The sequence below is a fragment of the Schistocerca cancellata genome, chromosome 3 (genome assembly GCF_023864275.1).
Source record: "Schistocerca cancellata isolate TAMUIC-IGC-003103 chromosome 3, iqSchCanc2.1, whole genome shotgun sequence".
Taxonomy (NCBI): Eukaryota; Metazoa; Arthropoda; class Insecta; order Orthoptera; family Acrididae; genus Schistocerca; species Schistocerca cancellata.
Window position 1 is genome coordinate 518,622,569 of NC_064628.1, and position 18,856 is coordinate 518,641,424.

At 38.4% G+C, this 18,856-nt stretch overlaps 1 protein-coding gene across 1 annotated transcript in view; it reads left to right on the top strand.

Moving 5' to 3' along the window:
- Nucleotides 1–1,364: 1,364 nt before the first annotated feature.
- The window catches only part of LOC126176769 (uncharacterized protein C7orf50), a 47,556-nt gene continuing 30,064 nt past the window's right edge, over nucleotides 1,365–18,856 (top strand). The window contains exons 1-2 of the mRNA XM_049923939.1: nucleotides 1,365–1,517; nucleotides 17,262–17,457. Coding sequence (XP_049779896.1) covers nucleotides 1,504–1,517; nucleotides 17,262–17,457 — 210 coding nt within the window. The 5' untranslated portion in view covers nucleotides 1,365–1,503. The remainder of the gene's footprint in view (nucleotides 1,518–17,261; nucleotides 17,458–18,856) is intronic.

Consider the following 18,856-nt stretch of genomic DNA (forward strand, 5'->3'; position numbering starts at 1 on the left):
AATGGGTTATCACTAAATGTTAATAAGACCCAGTTTGTACATTCCCAAGTAAGGAAAAAAGTTGAGGATCAGTTAAGTATTACATTGAATGGTAGTGAGTTACTACAAGTTGAGTCAACCAAGTTTCTGAGTGTACACATTGATAACAGTCTAAAATGGTCTGAACATATTTTGCACCTCCACAAAAAACTCAGCTCAGCAACATTCGCTGTTCGTATTATTTCCACTGTATGTGACTGAAACACCACAAAAACAACTTATTTTAGTTATTTCCATGCACTATTGCTGTATGGCATAGTTTGCTGGGGTAATCAGCCACTATCCAAAAACATATTCATTGCCCAAAAGATAGTTATTAGGATAATGAGCGGAGTCCAGCCTAGACATTCTTGTAGGAACCTTTTCAGATAATTAGGGATACTGACAACTGCATGCCAATATATCTACTCCCTGTTATGTTTCATCGGTAAAAATTGACAATAATACAAAACCAATGAATCATACCATACCCACAATACCAAGAGGAAGATGGACCTCCATTATGAATCAAAAAACCTTACTATTGTACAAAAAGGAGTCCATTACATGAGCTGCAATGTGTTCAATGCTCTCCCACCATCACTGAAATTACTTATCCACAAGCTTCCCAAATTTAAACAACAGCTCAAACAGTATTTATTAGATAATTCCTTCTATTCGGTAGAAGAATATTTCAGTAGAGTTAACTGTAATTCATTTTTTTATTTACTAATTTGATGTGCTATTGTGCATTACGATACTCACAATCACTGTTAACATTACTGTGTCTTTCATTTAGCTATTAAGATCTACAATTTTTTTAATGTAATTTTTTCTATACCTATCAATGGGTATTTTGTCTTATACCAGATATCCTCTTGCAAGAGGTACTTTTATGTTATTCCTTTTGTATTATTTGTAATAATTCTGACACGTCTTACATCCATGCGAATGCCTCGCAGTATTGGATTTATGGGATATAAATAAATAAATGAATAAACTCCTGTATATTTGCATAAATTCAGTAAAGAGCTCCCTTTAGCTCTGATGTGTGTCAACATTTTTAGAATTCACTGTGTGCACAAAGACAAATAAAAAAAAGACTAAACAGACAAAGGACACTAATATTTTTTGCGTACCAGATTTGTGGTGATCTCCTACCCACTTGCTCAGCCTTGTTTGCGATGATGTGATTCCCGCTCACAAATTTGAGGAGCTTTGCTCAACTCTCCAACTTCCAGGTTTCCGCTAGGAAATCTCCTGTCCACACGCTACGATCTGTGTGCATATAATTGGTGTGGACAGACTTCTTGTGCAGACAGATCGTGAACTGGCCGTGTCACTGAAATCGATATTGTACTTACGCCGTAAAAGAAGTGTGTTAGTTTCATGCGATCTTTGATTTGTTGTCGTAAACACACGTGCTTCTGCATGTAACCTTGTAATGTGTTTTGAATTGTGTGGAAAGGAGCGTGGTTTGGTTTGATGTCAGCTACTGGGTATGTGGAATTAGGGTATCAACAGTATTTATGTTTTTTGTGTTCTTAGTTCGTAGATGTTCGATTGTTGAAACCCACACTGCTCTCGTTGGGCGGAATGTGGATGCTGGTTGGAAAATAACACTTCTCTCTTCGAAATCTTGAGCGTGGTGAGAGGAATGATTTGTAGGGTGTTGTAAGTCTAGGGGACGTTGGACGGTAACAATCTTGTTGAAAGATGACGAGGCCGACGAATGTGAGGACAGTATAGAAACAAAGCATAATGCTGTAGATAGGAGATGATGAGTGAAACGTTCGCAAGTCAAGAGAGCAATGGGGAAAGCTTCAGTGACTTGTCTTAGCAGACAATTTTTCTTTTGTTTGTATATTCGCAGCTTGATCGATTACAATATTTGTTATACTATGTGTGTGTCTAAAATTTGTGTTGTGTTATTATTATATGATGCAAGATGGTAAAATCCGGTATGGGTACATAGCGCACTCCTCGCGAACAGCACCAGGGGGCCGCCAAGCTTTACGTCCGCAAGGATGGATCACCTTCAACAATGTAACATGCCCTCCTTCATGAGAAGGAGAAGTTTGGTATTTAAACCAGGTTATTGGCGCAAGGGCTGGTGATCGTGAACATAACACCTACCTACCTATGCCATCCAAATACTGGCCGTGAAAAATTCTTCCACTACAATGATTTGAACTGGCTCACTCATAATTAGAGCGTCACCAGATAAGCTATAGCAGAATATTGTCGGAAGATCTTTCACAAAACACGTAGTTAATCTAGTTGAGACTAGCAAAGGAGAAATGCTTAATTCTGCTTTCAAATAGTCGTCTACAAAGGAAACTCTGGAATATCTCCCCAGTTTAATATCACACCACTGAAGAAGAACTGACTCTTAACATAGACAAATGTAATGTATTGCGAATACATAGAAAGAAGGATCCTTTATTGTATGATTATATGATAGCGGAACAAACACTGGTAGCAGTTACTTCTGAAAATATCTGGGAATATGCGTGCAGAATGATTTGAAGTGGAATGATCATATAAAATTAATTGTTGGTAAGGTGGGTACCAGGTTGAGATTCATTGGGAGAGTCCTTAGAAAATGTAGTCCATCAACAAAGGAGGTGGCTTACAAAACACTCGTTCGACCTATACTTGAGTATTGCTCATTAGTGTGGGATCCGTACCAGATCGGGTTGACGGAGGAGATAGAGAAGATCCAAAGAAGAGCGGCGTGTTTCGTCACAGGGTTATTTGGTAACCGTGATAGTGCTACGGAGATGTTTAGCAAACTCAAGTGGCAGACTCTGCAAGAGAGGCGCTCTGCATCGCGGTGTAGCTTGCTCGTCAGGTTTCGAGAGGGTGCGTTTCTGGATGAGGTATCGAATATATTGCTTCCCCCTACTTCTACCTCCCGAGGAGATCACGAATGTAAAATTAGAGAGATTCGAGCATGCACGGAGACTTTCAGACAGTTGTTCTTCCGCGAACCATACGCGACTGGAACAGAAAAGGGAGGTAATGACAGTGGCATGTAAAGTGCCCCTGCCACACACCGTTGGGTGCCTTGCGGAGTATAAATGTAGATGTAGATGTAGAAGATGAGTGAAACAGAAATTGCTGCGTGGAGTGGCTGCAAGGTTTGAGACGCCATGTCACGGATTGTGTGGCCCCCCCCTTGTTGGAGGTCCGAGTCCTCCCTCAGGCATGGGTGAATGTGTTAGTAAGTAGTGCCTGAGTCTGGGAACTGATGACCTCAGCAGTTTGGTCCCTTAGGACTTCACACACGTTTTTGAAACAGAATATTAAAATATCTGTAGCTATTAAAATTGAACAAAGCCCTAGGGCCTGATGGAATCCCTATCAGTTTCTATAGGTCTACTGTATTTACAGCTGAGTTAGCCTACCTGTTAACTATAATTTGTCATAGATCCCTTGAACAAAAAGCCTTGCCTAGTAGTTGGAAGAAAGAACAGGTCACACCTATCTACACGAAGTGTAGCAGAAGCGATTCACAAAACTACCATCCAGTATCCTTGACATCCATTTCTTGCAGAATCTGATAACTTAATCTGAACTCCAACATAATGAGGTATCTCAAACAGAACACCCTCCTCCATGTCAACCATCATGTATTTTAAAAACATATTCATATTAAACCCAACCTCACTGAAAATGTTAATAGTAACCTCAGACTTTTTGCAGAGGATGCAGTTCTCTTTAATGAAATGTTGTCTGAAAAAAACATGCGTAAATGTTAAGTCCAATCTTGATTAGGTTTTAAAGTGGTTCTAAAACTGGCAACTTGCTTCAAATGTTGAGAAACATAAAAAGTGTGCACTTCACAAAATGAAATAATATAGTATTCTATTACTTTAGTATCATTGAGGTTACATTCAGTTAACTCATACAAATACCTGGGATATAAAAATTAAATGCTTACATAGGCTCTGCTTGGATAAAGCAGGTTGTAGACTTTTTATTTTTTGGTAGAATATGGGGAAATACGGAAGCGTCCGATCCCGCCCGTCTGCTTTGACCCATGACGTCACAAATATGGCGGAAACGACCATAAACCACGATTCGAATATGGCGCATATAAAGTCGTTACGTACACATTATGAGGACGAAAATACATCGAGAAACAAACACACACACGTTCCACAAAAAGCCTAATGACACTAACGGGACAAGCGCGGCAAATAGGGGTTTTTTGGGTGGGGACAAACTAAATATAAACAAATTTAGACACCCACCCCCATACAAAACCATGCAAAACAACGAAAAAAAACAGACATCACAAAACTCCCCAAATACCACTAAACACAATATCATCTGGAATCGGCCACTTCCCTTGACCTATATAGCTCAACAGCAGCTCCCGATCCCATAAATTGGGATCGAACACTTCCCTTGACCTACATAGCTCAACAGCAGCTCCCAACATTCACAGCCACACATTCGGATCGAACACTTCCCCTGACCTGTTATCCTTACAACATCTCCACATACAGCCGTCCCTGGTCCGCGACGCCGGAACTTTAAGTAAGCCTCATTTCTTCACGACATACTGAACACTTCATGACTTCATCCAAAAATCCGAATAGTTGAAGAAATTTTATTAGAGACAACGCACTGTCCCCCATCATAGCAGACAACTGAAAACTGTTGATCCTGTCAGTCATATCCGTACCTACCAAAGACATAAAAAACGCAATTCACACACGACGCCAAACTCGCAAACTAAACCAAAACCATCACCTAACACCACCAGAGAGCACCACCGATCGCATCAATACGACACCTACAAACACGCCACTCTCACAAACTAAATTCCGCGGCGTCGTGACGTCACACACCAAAACAGCCTTATGTCACGGGTCAAAGCCGACGAGTGGGATCGGACGCTTCGGTTGACCCGAATATGGGGAACTGAAATCAGTCTACAAAGGAGACTGCTTGTAGATCACTTGTGCAACTCACCCAGAATAGTGCTGAAGCATGTGGGATCCTTACCAAATAGGACTAACCGTGCAGTCACTCCGCACGGCAGTTTCTGTTTCACTCATCTTCTTCAGTGGTGTGAGAATTAAATTGGGGACATACTCCTGGGTTACCGTTGTAGACGACTATTTGAAAGCAGAATTAAGCTTGTTTGATCGATGTGAGAGTGTCAGAGAGAGCCTGAAGAAACTGAACTGAAGACTCTTGAAGATGTAAACTACCCAGAGAAAGTCTACTAACAACGTTTCAAGAACTGGCCTTAAATGATTACTCTAGGAATATACTACAACTATCTACATATCGATCCCATAGGGATTGTGAGAACAAGATTAGATTAATTTCAGTATGCACAGGTGTATTGAACAAATTATTCTTCCTATGCTGCATTCATGAATGGAAAGGGAGAAGCCCTATTAACTCATACAATGGCATGTACCCACTGTCATGCACTTTACAGTAGTTCACAGATTGTGTAGATATAGATGGTTGATTAGTAGCATACTCCAAGGTCTATGCTACATTATCTGTAAAGTACTTTTTATTAATAGGTGTAATAACTAAAACTGTGAGATAAATTCTGAAAAACTGTGCTACATTCAAAAAGCAACTCCCACAAATTTTGGCCATGTGAATGCATCACCAACTTTTCCTTCTGAAATTAAGAAAATTATATACTGTTTCAAAAATAAAAGCTCGTCTGGATTTGAAGGTCTCTAAAACTGCGCAAAAGATTTGCTCCCTTATAAGAAGCCATGCCGTATTTTAAATGGGTCACACATCACTAGCTCGGAGCACTTCTGAAAGAGAGATCAAAAAATGCCATTGTCAGAGCCTTCTGCAAGAAAGGTAATAGGAGAGATGTCATTAACTGCTCATCTATTTCACTACCGAGATAATTTTCTAAAATCTTTGAAAAAGTTATGTAAGTTAAAATAGTATCTCACCCGAGCAACAATAGTATCCCAGTATATAACAGTATTGATATTGGAAGAGTTGTTCAACTAAGGAAGCCATTTTCACATTCACTCACAAAATTTTCAAGCATTAAATAACAAAATAGCACCAATTGGTATTTTTTGGTGACCTGTCCAATGCATTTGACTGTGTTGCTCACTACATTCTCCAAAATAATCTCTAAGTACTATATTCTCCTAAATAAACTCAGGAATCGCTAATATCTTAGCGAACCGGTGGATAATGTCATGTCTAGCGAAAAGAATACATGTAGTTATATTTAGTAATTCAACCAGTGTAAGCAGAGGAGATTCTTCTGACTGGGGATATCATTTATGGGATCCAAGTTTATTTCAACTGCACTGCAGAAGTTTCACTAGAAAGCCCTTACACATCCTCCATACAGTTCGTATCTCTCCCCGTATGATCCATATTTTTGGAGCCCTAAAGAAAGACATTTGTGGCCATACATTTCCCTGGAAGGGAGATATATGTGCCTGGATACAATCATGGTTTTTTTTTTTTTTTTTTTTTTTTTCCCATGAAGGAACTGACCACTGTGTCTCACACTTGGATAAATTGTTAACAGTTGCTTTTGAAATAATAATCAGTTCACTTAGTTTTTTTCAGATGTCTCATTTTTATTGACTGCTCCTTATAGATAATATGATGTAGGCTACTTTAACACTGAGTTAAAGGAATTTCTCTTTGGCAAGTCCTACTCCACTGGAGAGTAACTTCATAGAATCTCATAAATTTAATGTTTTAAGTTAATTCCTAATTTGAATTAGCATTGTAAAGCAATGAAGTGTCATTTCACTGATTCACACTTAAATAAAATGTGCATCTTGGACTATTTCTACATCCCAGAGACAACTCTCCTTGGGCATAGTCCATATCAATTCAGGCATGCTAGGAAAAAATCTTACTTTCATGGTCTCGGATGTTATTGAATTTATCAAATGTTAAAATGAAGGACTAAGTAAAGGAACACATGTTTTTTTTGTTTTCTAAAAAAAAAAAAAAAAAAAATCTGCTCCGAGATACAGCCCTCCAAAGATGACACTGCGCATACCATTTTGAAGATGTGAATTTTGGAATAAAATTTAAAATGCCGTATCTGTGGAACAGTTCTAGATATTTTGTTGGTTTTTTAATTTGAAAGATAATTGCTTTATGATTACGAAGAAATCCTCTTTTTGGACTTACTGTCAAAGTTCTTTTACTATAGCATTCTGAACTTTTTTTAATAGTTTATGGGAAAAAATTTTTTTTCAATAATGCCAATCTATAAAAATTTTATTTTTTCGTGGTGTTTAGTACCATATAGTTCTACATTCCCTGAAAATTAGAGCTTGCACTTTTAGGATGAACAGGTTTTATAAACAATTGAAATTTTTGCCATACATAAAACCTGTTTTATTACCACGTTATCACATAACAGGCACGTAAAAATCAAAACATGATTTTAGTTTTGAAAGATGAGTAAGAGACTCATTTTTTCAAGCATTTTAAATGGTTCCAGAATGTATGTGAAAGTTCCAAAGACATAAAGGTTTCAATTTATACAACTTATGTGCACTTTGTTTTGTACTGAATTTAGCCAGTCAATGAACTAAAAATGTGTTCCACTGCTTCAGTATCTTCCTTTGATATAGAGTAATGCCTTCCTGTTGAACCAATAGGAACTGGAGCACTTACAATCTTCAAAACATTGTGAACAGGAAGTGACTACTGATTGCATTGCTACTGTCCTTCCAGCAGCTGGTCAATGTGGTAGCATAAAGTTCACTACAATTTTGCTTAACTAATAACAGAAGTCTATAATCTCTGCAATCCACCAGTCACAATCATACACACACGCCATAAACATCCTCCTCCTCAGGTTGTGAATCTGAATATTATCCTACTGTTTCTGAGGTGTTGGCCAAATGAACGAAATTGCTTCTTCTTGCTCTTTAAAGTGCATGGAGGATGAGTTCGCCCATCGTTTTGAGTCCAAAAATGTGTCTTCTGAATTCCTTTCACATGAGTAGTTTCGTTTGGACCATTCTTCTTTTTTCTGTTCACAGAATTCTTCGATTTCCTCTTTTGACAAAAGAATGAGGGCTGTGGATGTGTAAGATTTCATGACTCTCGTAAAATCCTCAGCATTCTGAATCACAGCTGTATTTGGTCTGGAAAGATTGTTTTGTAGCATGGTGCGTCAGCAGGCCTCCTACACCATCACAAGCCCCCTTCCCATGATCAGTAGCACTGTATATCCAGTCAGTTGGCACAAGCGACTTACTCAATTCAAACAGATGGTAATGATTTTTAAAATGACTAGGAGCACCATCAGAAATAATTATGATATTCTGTGCCCCTCTTTCCAGTTGAAGAATTTTTCGCATTCCTAGCAGAGTATGTGCTGAGCCATGTCCTGTGTCATCACTTATAACTGCAACACGTGTGGTCTTGTTTTGAAAATATGTCACTCCTGTAAAAATCAAAACGAGGTCATTACTCCAATGATACCCTTGAACTCCTTGTGAGAGAATTACAGACCAGTTCTCAGCAAAATGACAGTGAAGCACTAATCATAGTTCTTCAGCCTGTACACACCCTTTCACATCTGCAATGTATTCTTGTAGCATTTTCTTCAGATGCTGGTGTCTTGCTGGTTTCACTGACCATTTACCAAATTCATCAATGAAACCGTCAAAGGCAACAGTTTTCTTAATTAGTTTATTTTCCTCCCATGTCGCATATGTAATTTCTGCAGAGTTATCTGCTATGTTTGCCAGGCCAAGGGTCTGTAAAGATAGTCTTTCCTTTCCAGGGCAGTCACCACATTCTTGAAACAAACAAGTCTTTTGCTTTACATCAGAGACTACTAATGACTTCACACGCCCAACCAAGGTGTCATATGTCACGTGCTCCAATAAGCTCTTCAAAATTACCACACAAAGTTCAAAATTTGCGCAGTACACACATAAACAGACATCTCTAGGTGGGTGTGGAACTACCCACTTAGGTCGTAGTGCATAAAATTTTGATCTTCCAGTATGTGAAGTTGTATAGTTGCTTTTATAAACTTTGCTCTTATAAATTGCAAAAGTTTCTATAATATTGCGAGTCATGTATCTCGTCACTTTCACAACTTTTTGACCTTCATCTGTTACAGCTGTGGTTTCTTTTTTGTTGGCACTCTGGCGAGAACACTCCCATTTATCTTCCGGATAAAATGACTGCACTATTTGAACTTGAGCTGCTTCTACAGGAGGACCATAACAGGGATCTGGTCTTCCAAAGACTCCTTTTACAGGCCTAACATTTCTTGATTTGTCTGCTAGGTATTCAACAGTTCAATTGATATGTGTGAAAAATTTCTGGCAAGAGTGCTTTGCTTCATTTTCTTCTGAAGATGGAATTTCTACTTTGAAGAGTGTGGCCAGCTTTGCTGTAGTGTATTCATCCATAGCTTCAGTAATTTCCCTGCACTTTCTTGGTGCATAGAGCTTATGATGTGTCAGAAAGTCGTTTCTGAAAGTATTTGTATGGAGTGTAGCCATGTATGGCAGTGAAACATGGACGATAAATAGTTTGGACAGGAAGAGAATAGAAGCTTTCGAAATGTGGTGCTACAGAAGAATGCTGAAGATTAGATGGGTAGATCACATAACTAATGAGGAGGTATTGAATAGAATTGGGGAGAAGAGGAGTTTGTGGCACAACTTGACGAGAAGAAGAGACCGGTTGGTAGGACATGTTCTGAGGCATCAAGGGATCACAAATTTAGCATTGGAGGGCAGCATGGAGGGTAAAAATCGTAGAGGGAGACCAAGAGATGAATACACTAAGCAGATTCAGAAGCATGTAGGATGTAGGTTGCGGTAGGTACTGGGAGATGAAGAAACTTGCACAGGATAGGGTAGCATGGAGAGCTGCATCAAACCAGTCTCAGGACTGAAGACCACAACAACAACAACAACAACAGAGCTTATGACTCGACTTAACTGACCACAGTTTCTTAATAGGACTAACACCTACCTCTGTAGTTGACTGATTCAGGGTATTTAATTCTTTCTCTACTGATGCAAAATCTGCATCATCTGCACCATGGGAGGCTTCAGATACTATCATTGATGTTATGCTGTCAAAACATTTAGAACACAAAAAATCGTCACTGGAAATGTCTTCACTTTGAAACAAAGTCTTCAAATGAGAACACTTATTCCCAACTTGAACAAAGTCTGTTTTTTTTTTTTTTTGTTTGTCTTATATATCACTCTCTAATGGATATGCAAATAGTCAGCACACTTCACTCTCCTGTGGCCCTAGTCAGAAGACATTTCAAGCAGTCCTTTTTCACAAAACACACTGCAACTGTGTCAAGTGGCAAATTCCTCACGAAAACACAGAACTCACTGGATGGTCTCAGACTTCGTAGGAGCCTCTTCAGTAAACAAATTAGTGCTGAACAACTACAGTACAGAAAACTGAAATGAACAACCAAGACAAAGAAACTGACAAGAAACTACAACAAAATATCTGCAACAATGACTGTGAGAAGAAATAACTGCAATAAAGGAAGCGAAAAAGTTAAAAAAAAATATTTTAAAATACAACCTGTTCAACTTAAAAGTGGAAGCTCTCATTTACAGAGAATATTGTACTACATGGTACTAATCAACAGAAAAAAAACTAACTTTTTCTGGCTTGGCATTTTTGGAAAAAAAATGTAAATTATAAAAAAATATTCAAAGGCAACAGTAAAAGAACTTTGACAGATATGTCCAAATGGAGGATACCATTGTAATCATAAAGCAATTATCTTTCAAATAAAAAAACTCTAACAAAATATCTAGAACTGTTACAGAAATACAGCATTTAAAAAATTTTTCCAAAATTTGCATCTTCAGAATGGTGTTCACAGTGTCATCTTTGATGGCTGGTATATTAGGGCAGGATTTTTGTTTTGAAGAAAGCAAAAAAAATGTGTGTCTTACTTACTCCTGACTTATAACACATGCTAAATTCAATAACATCCGAGACTATGAAGGTAACCCCCCTGCCTGAAGTGATATGGATTATGCCCTAGGCATCATCCATGGAATACTACTAATGTAAATGTAACTCTTGTGAATGAGTATGAATACAAAATAGGAAGTTTTGCTGTATGACATGGTGTGCATATTCAGTTGAACTATTGTCATTTAGTTAACCTTTCAATGCCATTTGGAAACGACTATTTCCTTCAAAAGTATTTCCACCTTCTGTTGTTTCAAGATTTGTTGGCATAGTGATAGCCCATTTTGACAGCTTCCCTAGCTGCTTTTCTCAGTCAAACTAAACACAGATGTCTGTGAATAACTCAAATGCTAACTTCATACATCTGAGGACGGCGACTATGGAAGTTATGGCAAGGGAATTACTTGGGTCAATATATCTTTCTGTTTATGAGATATCAGTTGTTCTCTCAAGACAATGTTGTTCTTCCCTCAACATTTGTATAACACTGGCAGTGATTGTATTTGCCAGAAGAAAGCAATGAATGTTTTCAAGCAGTTCGTATGAATTTAAATTCATCCAATTGTTGCTTGAATAATAGATTGGTTTACAAGTTGTTCAATATGTTGTTCAGTTCCTTACCCTGTTTCTGTTTAGTTGGTATGATATGTCAGATCAGTCTTAAGTTTTGTCTTTACTGGTGCCCTGCCATTTACAGTTTTGGAGATTCCATGTCTGTCTTCTGCTGCAATCTTTTATAGACAAAACAGGATCTGGAGGTGTCCGGCCCTTGAGTTGTTTCCTGCAAAGCAACCATCATTATTATACAGGGTATCCCAGAAGGAATGGTCAATATTCAGGGATATAACAGGAACGGTCATTTGGAGCAAAAAAAGTATGGTGAACATGGGTTTAAAATATAAATCTTAGGAGCTATGAGCACATCTTTATCTTTGCTACTGTGAAACATACCTCTCCTGCTGAGTAAATGTTTGTAGTTCTTGAGATAGGCATATGCATATTAAACCCCATGTTCACTAAACAGTCTGTTCTTATTTTGGCCCATATTGCCCCTTTCAAAATATGGAAAGTGAAGAGCAATGTTTCATTCTATTGAAGATGTAGTAGTGCTCATAGCACTAAATGCATGCATTGTATAGACCATGTTTACTACACTTTTTGCTTCAAATGATCATTCCTGTCATATCCCAGAATATTGACCATTCTTACTGGTACAACCTGTATGGGCTTAGAATCAACATCAGCCAGTTCAATCACTTGGCGATGAGCCCTCTTTGAGTCTGCGTACAACGTAGGTTTCCTGTAGATTCTTCTGTTTCTGCCAGTCTTGAGCTTCCCGTTGCCAGTTCAGTCTGGCAGTCTTCTTTAAGTCTCTGTCCCATCTATCCAGAGGTCTTGCCCCTTGTCTTTTTTGGTAAATTGGGCTCCAATTGAGTACTTGTTTTGACCATCTGTGTCTATGTGGATTCTCTGCAAATCGTATTTAATCATCAAACCACCTTCACAATTCTCTTTTATTCCAATCTCGCATAGCGTGTGGAAAAAGTGAACACCTATATCTTTCTGTGCGAGCTCTGATTTCTCTTACTTTGTTATGCTGGTCATTTCTCCCTATGTAGGTCGGCGTCAACAAAATATTTTCGCATTTGTAGGAGAAAGTTGGTAATTGAAATTTCATGAGAAGATTCTCCGCAACGAAAAACACCTTTGTTTCAGTGATGTCCACCCCAAGTCCTGTATCATTTCAGTGACACTCTCTCCGTATTTCGTGATAATACAAAATGTGCTGCCCTTCTTTGAACTTTTTCAATGTACTCTGTCAATCCTTTCTGTTAAGGATCCCACATTGCACCAGAGTATTCTGAAAGAGGACAGACAAGCATAGTGTAGGCAGTCTCTTAAGCAGATCTGTTACAGTTTCTAAGCATCCTGCTAATAAAACACAGTCTTTGGTTGGCCTCCCCAAAACATTTTCTGTGTGCTCTTTCCAATTTAAATTGTTTTGTAATTATAATTCCTAGGTATTTAGTTGAATTTACGGCCTTTAGATTTGACTGATTTGTTGTGTAACTAAAGTTTCACGGATTCCTTCTGGCACTCATGTGGATGACCTCACACTTTTCGTTATTTAGTGTCAATTGCCAATTTTTGCACCATACAGATAACTTTTCTAAATCATTTTGCAATTTGTTTTGATCTTCTGATGACTTTACTAGTAAAAAAAAACGACTGCGTCATCTGCAAACAACCTAAGATGCATTCTCAGATTGTCTCCCAAATCATTTATATAGATAAAGAACAGCAAAGGGCCTATAACACTATCTTGGGGAGCGCCAGAAATCACTTTTGTTTTACTCGATGACTTTCCATCAGTTACAACTGTGACCGCTCTGACAGGAAATTATGAATCCAGTCGCATAACTGAGATGATATTCCATAAGCACGCAATTTCACTACAAGCACTTGTGTGGTATACAGTGTCAAAAGCCTTCCCGAAATCTAGAAATGCAGAATCAGTTTGAAATCCCTTGTCAGTAGCACTCAACACTTTGTGAGAGTAAAGAGCTAGTTGTGTTTCACAAGAACAATGTTTTCTACCGGTAAATCCGTGTTGACTGTTTGTCAATAGACCATTCTCTTCGAGGTAATTCATAATATTCGAACACAGTATATGTTCCAGAATCCTGTTGCATATCAACATTAGTAATATGGGCCTGTAATTTAGTGGATTACTCCTACTACCTTTCTTGAATATTGGTGTGACCTGTGCAACTTACCAGTCTTTGGGTATGGATCTTTCGTCGAGAGACATGACCGGCCCACTGCCATTTCAAGGTATCTGTTCTTTCCATTATATCACAGACCTTGCTGTCTGTCTGATATCAACTGCTTTCTTTTTGTTGTTCTTTGTGTAGCTGAACATTGATCTTTCCATTCCTCTTTGGGCTACTATTAGTTTTCTAACAATGAACATTTAATGTCCATGCCTCACAGCCATTACTTATTACTGGCAGTATATGTTGGTCAAAGACTGTTTTCTTCAGCTCGGCTGATATCTTGGACTTCAGAACTGAGCAGTATCTTCCATAAGCTTGCTAGCCTAGTTCTGATTTCAGGCCTTCTTTCATATTTGGCAGCTGACCAAGATACACATTGTCTGTGATGTACCCATTGAAGTTGCAGACTTCCAATAGATATATCTGCCTCCGGTATCCAATCATTCATCATGATCTTGGTTTTACTGTAATTCATTTTTAGGCCAACTTTAGAGCAGGCTGACACAAGTTCGCTGACCAGTATTTGAAGTTCTTGCATGCTATTTGCAAATAGTACAATATCATTGGCGAACCTCAGGTTAACAAGTTTGTTTGCATGGCCACCCTGTGCAACAAGCACAGAAATATTTGCTTTGTAAATAACAACAAAAATCGCAAAGAACTATCCCACTGATGAGCCCTTAAAGTGAAAAAGGCAAAATGCACCTGGGAGACATAAAATGCAATGCAGCAAGGAAAGGCGATTTTTATTTACGAAGCAAACGGAGTCTTAGGTTGTTTAATCTCTTTCCCAGAATTTGGATTCCCTTTGTTTTCCAATCTAATTGAGACATCTATTTTTCAAGGACTGCTGAGAACAGTTTTGGAGATAGTCATCTTGCTTTGTACCCTTTTTGATGGAAAATTGATGGGGTTCTTCAACTACATTTGTAAAGGCTGTGGAGGTTTTGTATACATTGTATAAAACTTTATTATAGGCCTGTTCTATTCCTTGCTGCGTTAGAGCCGCAAACACAGCTGGGTGCCTGATCGAATCAAATACCTTTTCAGAGTCTATGAATGAAAGGCAAAGAGGTAGATGGTACTCACATGTTCTACTAATTGTTTCATGTAGAGTGAGGATACGATTAGTTGTACTAAACTCTGTGCGGCACCTAGCTTGCTCAATGGGTTGGGTCAGGTTAAGTGTAGTGCTCAATGTGGTGGTTAAGGTTCTAGTAAAAACTTTGTACAGTATGGACAGGAGGCTGATAGTTGTTTATATATTTTGTACTACCATTCTCGTACGTTAGGATTATTTTGGCTTTATTCCAATCTCTTGGTAGTTTTCCACTGTGCAAACTATCTGAAAATATTTGAGCTAAATGCTTACCCAACAGCTTGCAAATATCGATTGGAGGTCATCACTACCTGGAGCAGCCCTTTTCTGTAGCATGTTTGACTTCTGAAGGGAGTATTTCTGGTATTTGGGACATAGAGGCATCCGATTCAGCAAGGCTTAAGATATGCTCGACTTTGCTGTACATGTTACTATAAAAATTTTCAATATGTTTGAGTATTTTTTTCCCTTCTATAATTCAATGTTGGTCTGTGTGTAAAGTTGTTAGCTGATTCATTCCAGTCATAAGCTTCCGCTTGGCTACGTTTAAACTAGGCTTATTACTGAGTCGTTTTTAGCATATCTTATTCATACATCTTGATATCATCTTTCATCGTCTTTCTCAGAGCCTTGCACAGTTCTGTATATTGTATGTTTCTTCTTTTTATTTTTCTTCTCTTGTCCAGCAAATTTATCATTTTATTTGTCGTTCCTTCAGTTTGTTTTGAGATTTGCACAAGCCACCCACTTCCTCAGCTGTTGTGATAAGTATCTTTGTTACTGCTTCTCCTTCACAGTATTTTAACTTTCTCTCAATTCTTTCTTGAAATTCCTCTTTCTGTTCTTCGATATTTTTGATATTTAGAATTAAAATACCGTATTTCTTATTCAGTTCTAGGTTGCTGTGATTGCCAGTTGGCTGTATATTCATTATTAGATGTATTTAGTGTATTATAGTGATTGTTCAAGCATGTTATAAAAATGCTAGATTGCTTCAAGTGGACAGGAGTTATCACTTAGTTCAATGCAGTCTGTTTGAAAAAGAACTCCCTGGTTTTAATGCGTCCTAGAATCTGTACCAAGTGACATACACTAGTTTATGGTGTTAGACTCATCAACTCTCAAAGTTTGGCTCCCCTGCAGTTGGCAGATCTGCTTGACCTTGAGACGGCACCGGTGCTGTTTTTTCCCTCTGTTCTTTCGTTTCAGTCCAGGCATGTGTGCAGTGCAGTATGTTATTTGGCTTGTGAAAACTGAGTCAGTTATAACAGTGCAACATAATTTTAGACGTCAGTATGGCGGTGAACCACCTACAGCAAAAACTATCCGTCATTGGCTAAAGTCTTTCAAGGAAACTGGTAGAGTTTTACAAGCAAAATCACCAGCCAGGTAGACTGAGACTTCTGAAGATGGTGTTGAACAGATCCGTGTTTCGTGTGCTTGGAGCCCGAAGAAGTCATTGGCCAGACGTAGTCTACAGTTAGGAGTGGCTAAAGGTACTATGTATGATGATGTGCGTATAAGACTTAGGTAGTGTGCCTACAAATTGCAACTGTTACATGAAATAAAACCTACTGATAAAATCGAAAGGTATGAGTTTGCTGTTAACTTTCTACTGATGTCAATTTTTTTAAAAAAGATTCTCTTTTCTGGTGAGGCTACATTTCATGTCAGTGGAACAGTTGATCATCATAACTGCAGAATTTGGGGGGCAGAGCATCCACGCGAAGTTCTTCAGCATCAGTGTGACTCTCCCAAAGTTAATCAGGTGCAGTTTGATGGAAGATCGTGTGGTTGGTCCTTTCATTTCTGTAGAAAAAAAACAATAAACAGGAACATTTACTGTGACATGTTGACAGAGAACGACTTTCCCCAAATGGACAATATTGAGGCGGAAAAGGGGCTTGTGTTTTTCCAACAAGATGGCGCCCCACCTCATTACAGTAACCATGTGCATGCAGCTCTTGACACTCTTTTTTCAGGAAGGTGGATATGCAGGGCTGGCCCAATAACTTGGACACCACAAAGCCTGGACTTTACCCCACGGGACTTTTTCTTTCGGGGCTATATAAAAAATGTTGTGTACAGTGAAAAGATCAGAGATATCAATCAATCATTTAAGGGAAAGAATCATCACAGCAGTTGGGACAGTTACACCTGAAATGTTGGTGACTACGTGGCGAGAAGTGGAATATCAGCTTGACATGTGCAAGGCAACAAATGGATCCTACATTGGTGTCTACTAACATTAAACAAAAGTTTAAGGAGTTCTCTGTCATGATATGTACTCATTGATGTAAAACTAGGGAGGGTTTTTCTTCCCCCAAACAACCTGTATTTCTATACGCACTTAGCAACAAACAGGTTTCAGTTATCTTTTCTGTTTGTTACAGGGAAGGCAAGAAGGGGATAAAACGGAAGAAAGAGAAAATCAAGAAACTAAAAACAGAACCGAAAACAAGAGATGAAGTATTAGTGCAGAAAAAGGCACTTACATATTTGAAGCAGTGGCATCGAGATCGTGGAAACTGGAAATTTGAGAAATTGAAGCAGATATGGCTTATCCAAAACATGTTAGATGCAAGCAAGGTATGATAGTCTATTAGTAATAATCTGGGAAATGGAAAGTGTCTCCCTACTTTCAAGATTCAGGTTAATAGAATTCAGAACATCAGCATTAGTTTGCAGTTATTGCCAATAAGTGTGTGTGTTTTTATGTTTTCGCTCTCAGATGCTGTGGGGAAACTTCTGGCCCTGTTAGGTAATGTATCTACAGGTCAACATGTGGTTCTGATCAGGAATGTTGTGAATTTCAATTTAGAGAACCCTTGGTGCATACAGTGGTGTAATTGGAGCCTAAATAATCTGTACACACAAAGAGTTTTATGTCAATTAACAGCCAGAAAGTCTTATCAGTAGTTATATATATGAATACCTAAGACCATCTCTGCAGATCAGCTCAGAAACTAGCTCAAAAAAGAATCACATTGTTCAAAGAGGCAGCAAGAACTGCTAACCAATAGCTCTGGAAACCATGTAGAGGCAGTGCTGCAGAAACTCATCTGTAGTTTATATAGACCTTAGGCACAATTTTGCCAGATCAACCCGAAGTTGAATCTGCGTTCTCTAAGCAGTAAATGGAATTACAGTAATGCTGCACTAAATTAGGTAACAATAAATATACCGTAATAGTGCAACTAGTGTTTGTCATGAGTGACACACTGCTACTGTATATAAACTTCTTGGCAACTTGCACTGACCATGCCTTCACAGCCTGATACACCATCTTACTTGCTTTGCCATACACCATGGCATGATAGCATGGATTTGCTGTTGAAATATCTGGTCTAGTCTGTCAGCCCACCTTTATAGTTCCAGTGATTTGAATTCTTGAACAAATCCTCTTAGGATGGACACCCATTTGTAGATTGAAGGCCACTTCAGATTATGAATGCCTTGGAATAATGACATGAATTTACCTCTGGATATATTGTCCATTATCACTGAACTGTAGCCATTAATTTATGCCTCATGTGTTTTTTTTAATTGGTTGTCCACTTTTTTTATTCCTGATTCCTGCAAATTCCCTTCTCAAAATTTTCATTCACGTTGTGTGCCTTATTAAGAAAGCTATGGCTGTCAGTAATGTACATGTACCTCAATGTAACTTTATTTGAAAACAATCTTTGTTCCTTTTTAGACAAATATTAAATATTAGTCATTATCAGTCATTTGACATCCATTGCTGGATGAATGTCTCTTCTAGATTTTTACTTGCATTACAGATTTCAGTGTTACAAGTCCATGCTGCTTCTGCATGTTTTCTAATGACATGCATGCACCTTCATCACGTCATTGGCTAATATAACTTATTTTAGCCTTTGAGGGGCAGACGTACAAACAGATTAGGGGTACTGCCGTGGGAACCAGGATGGCTTCTTCCTATGCCACACTTTTCATGAGTTGCTTGGAGGGAGCTTTCCAGAGA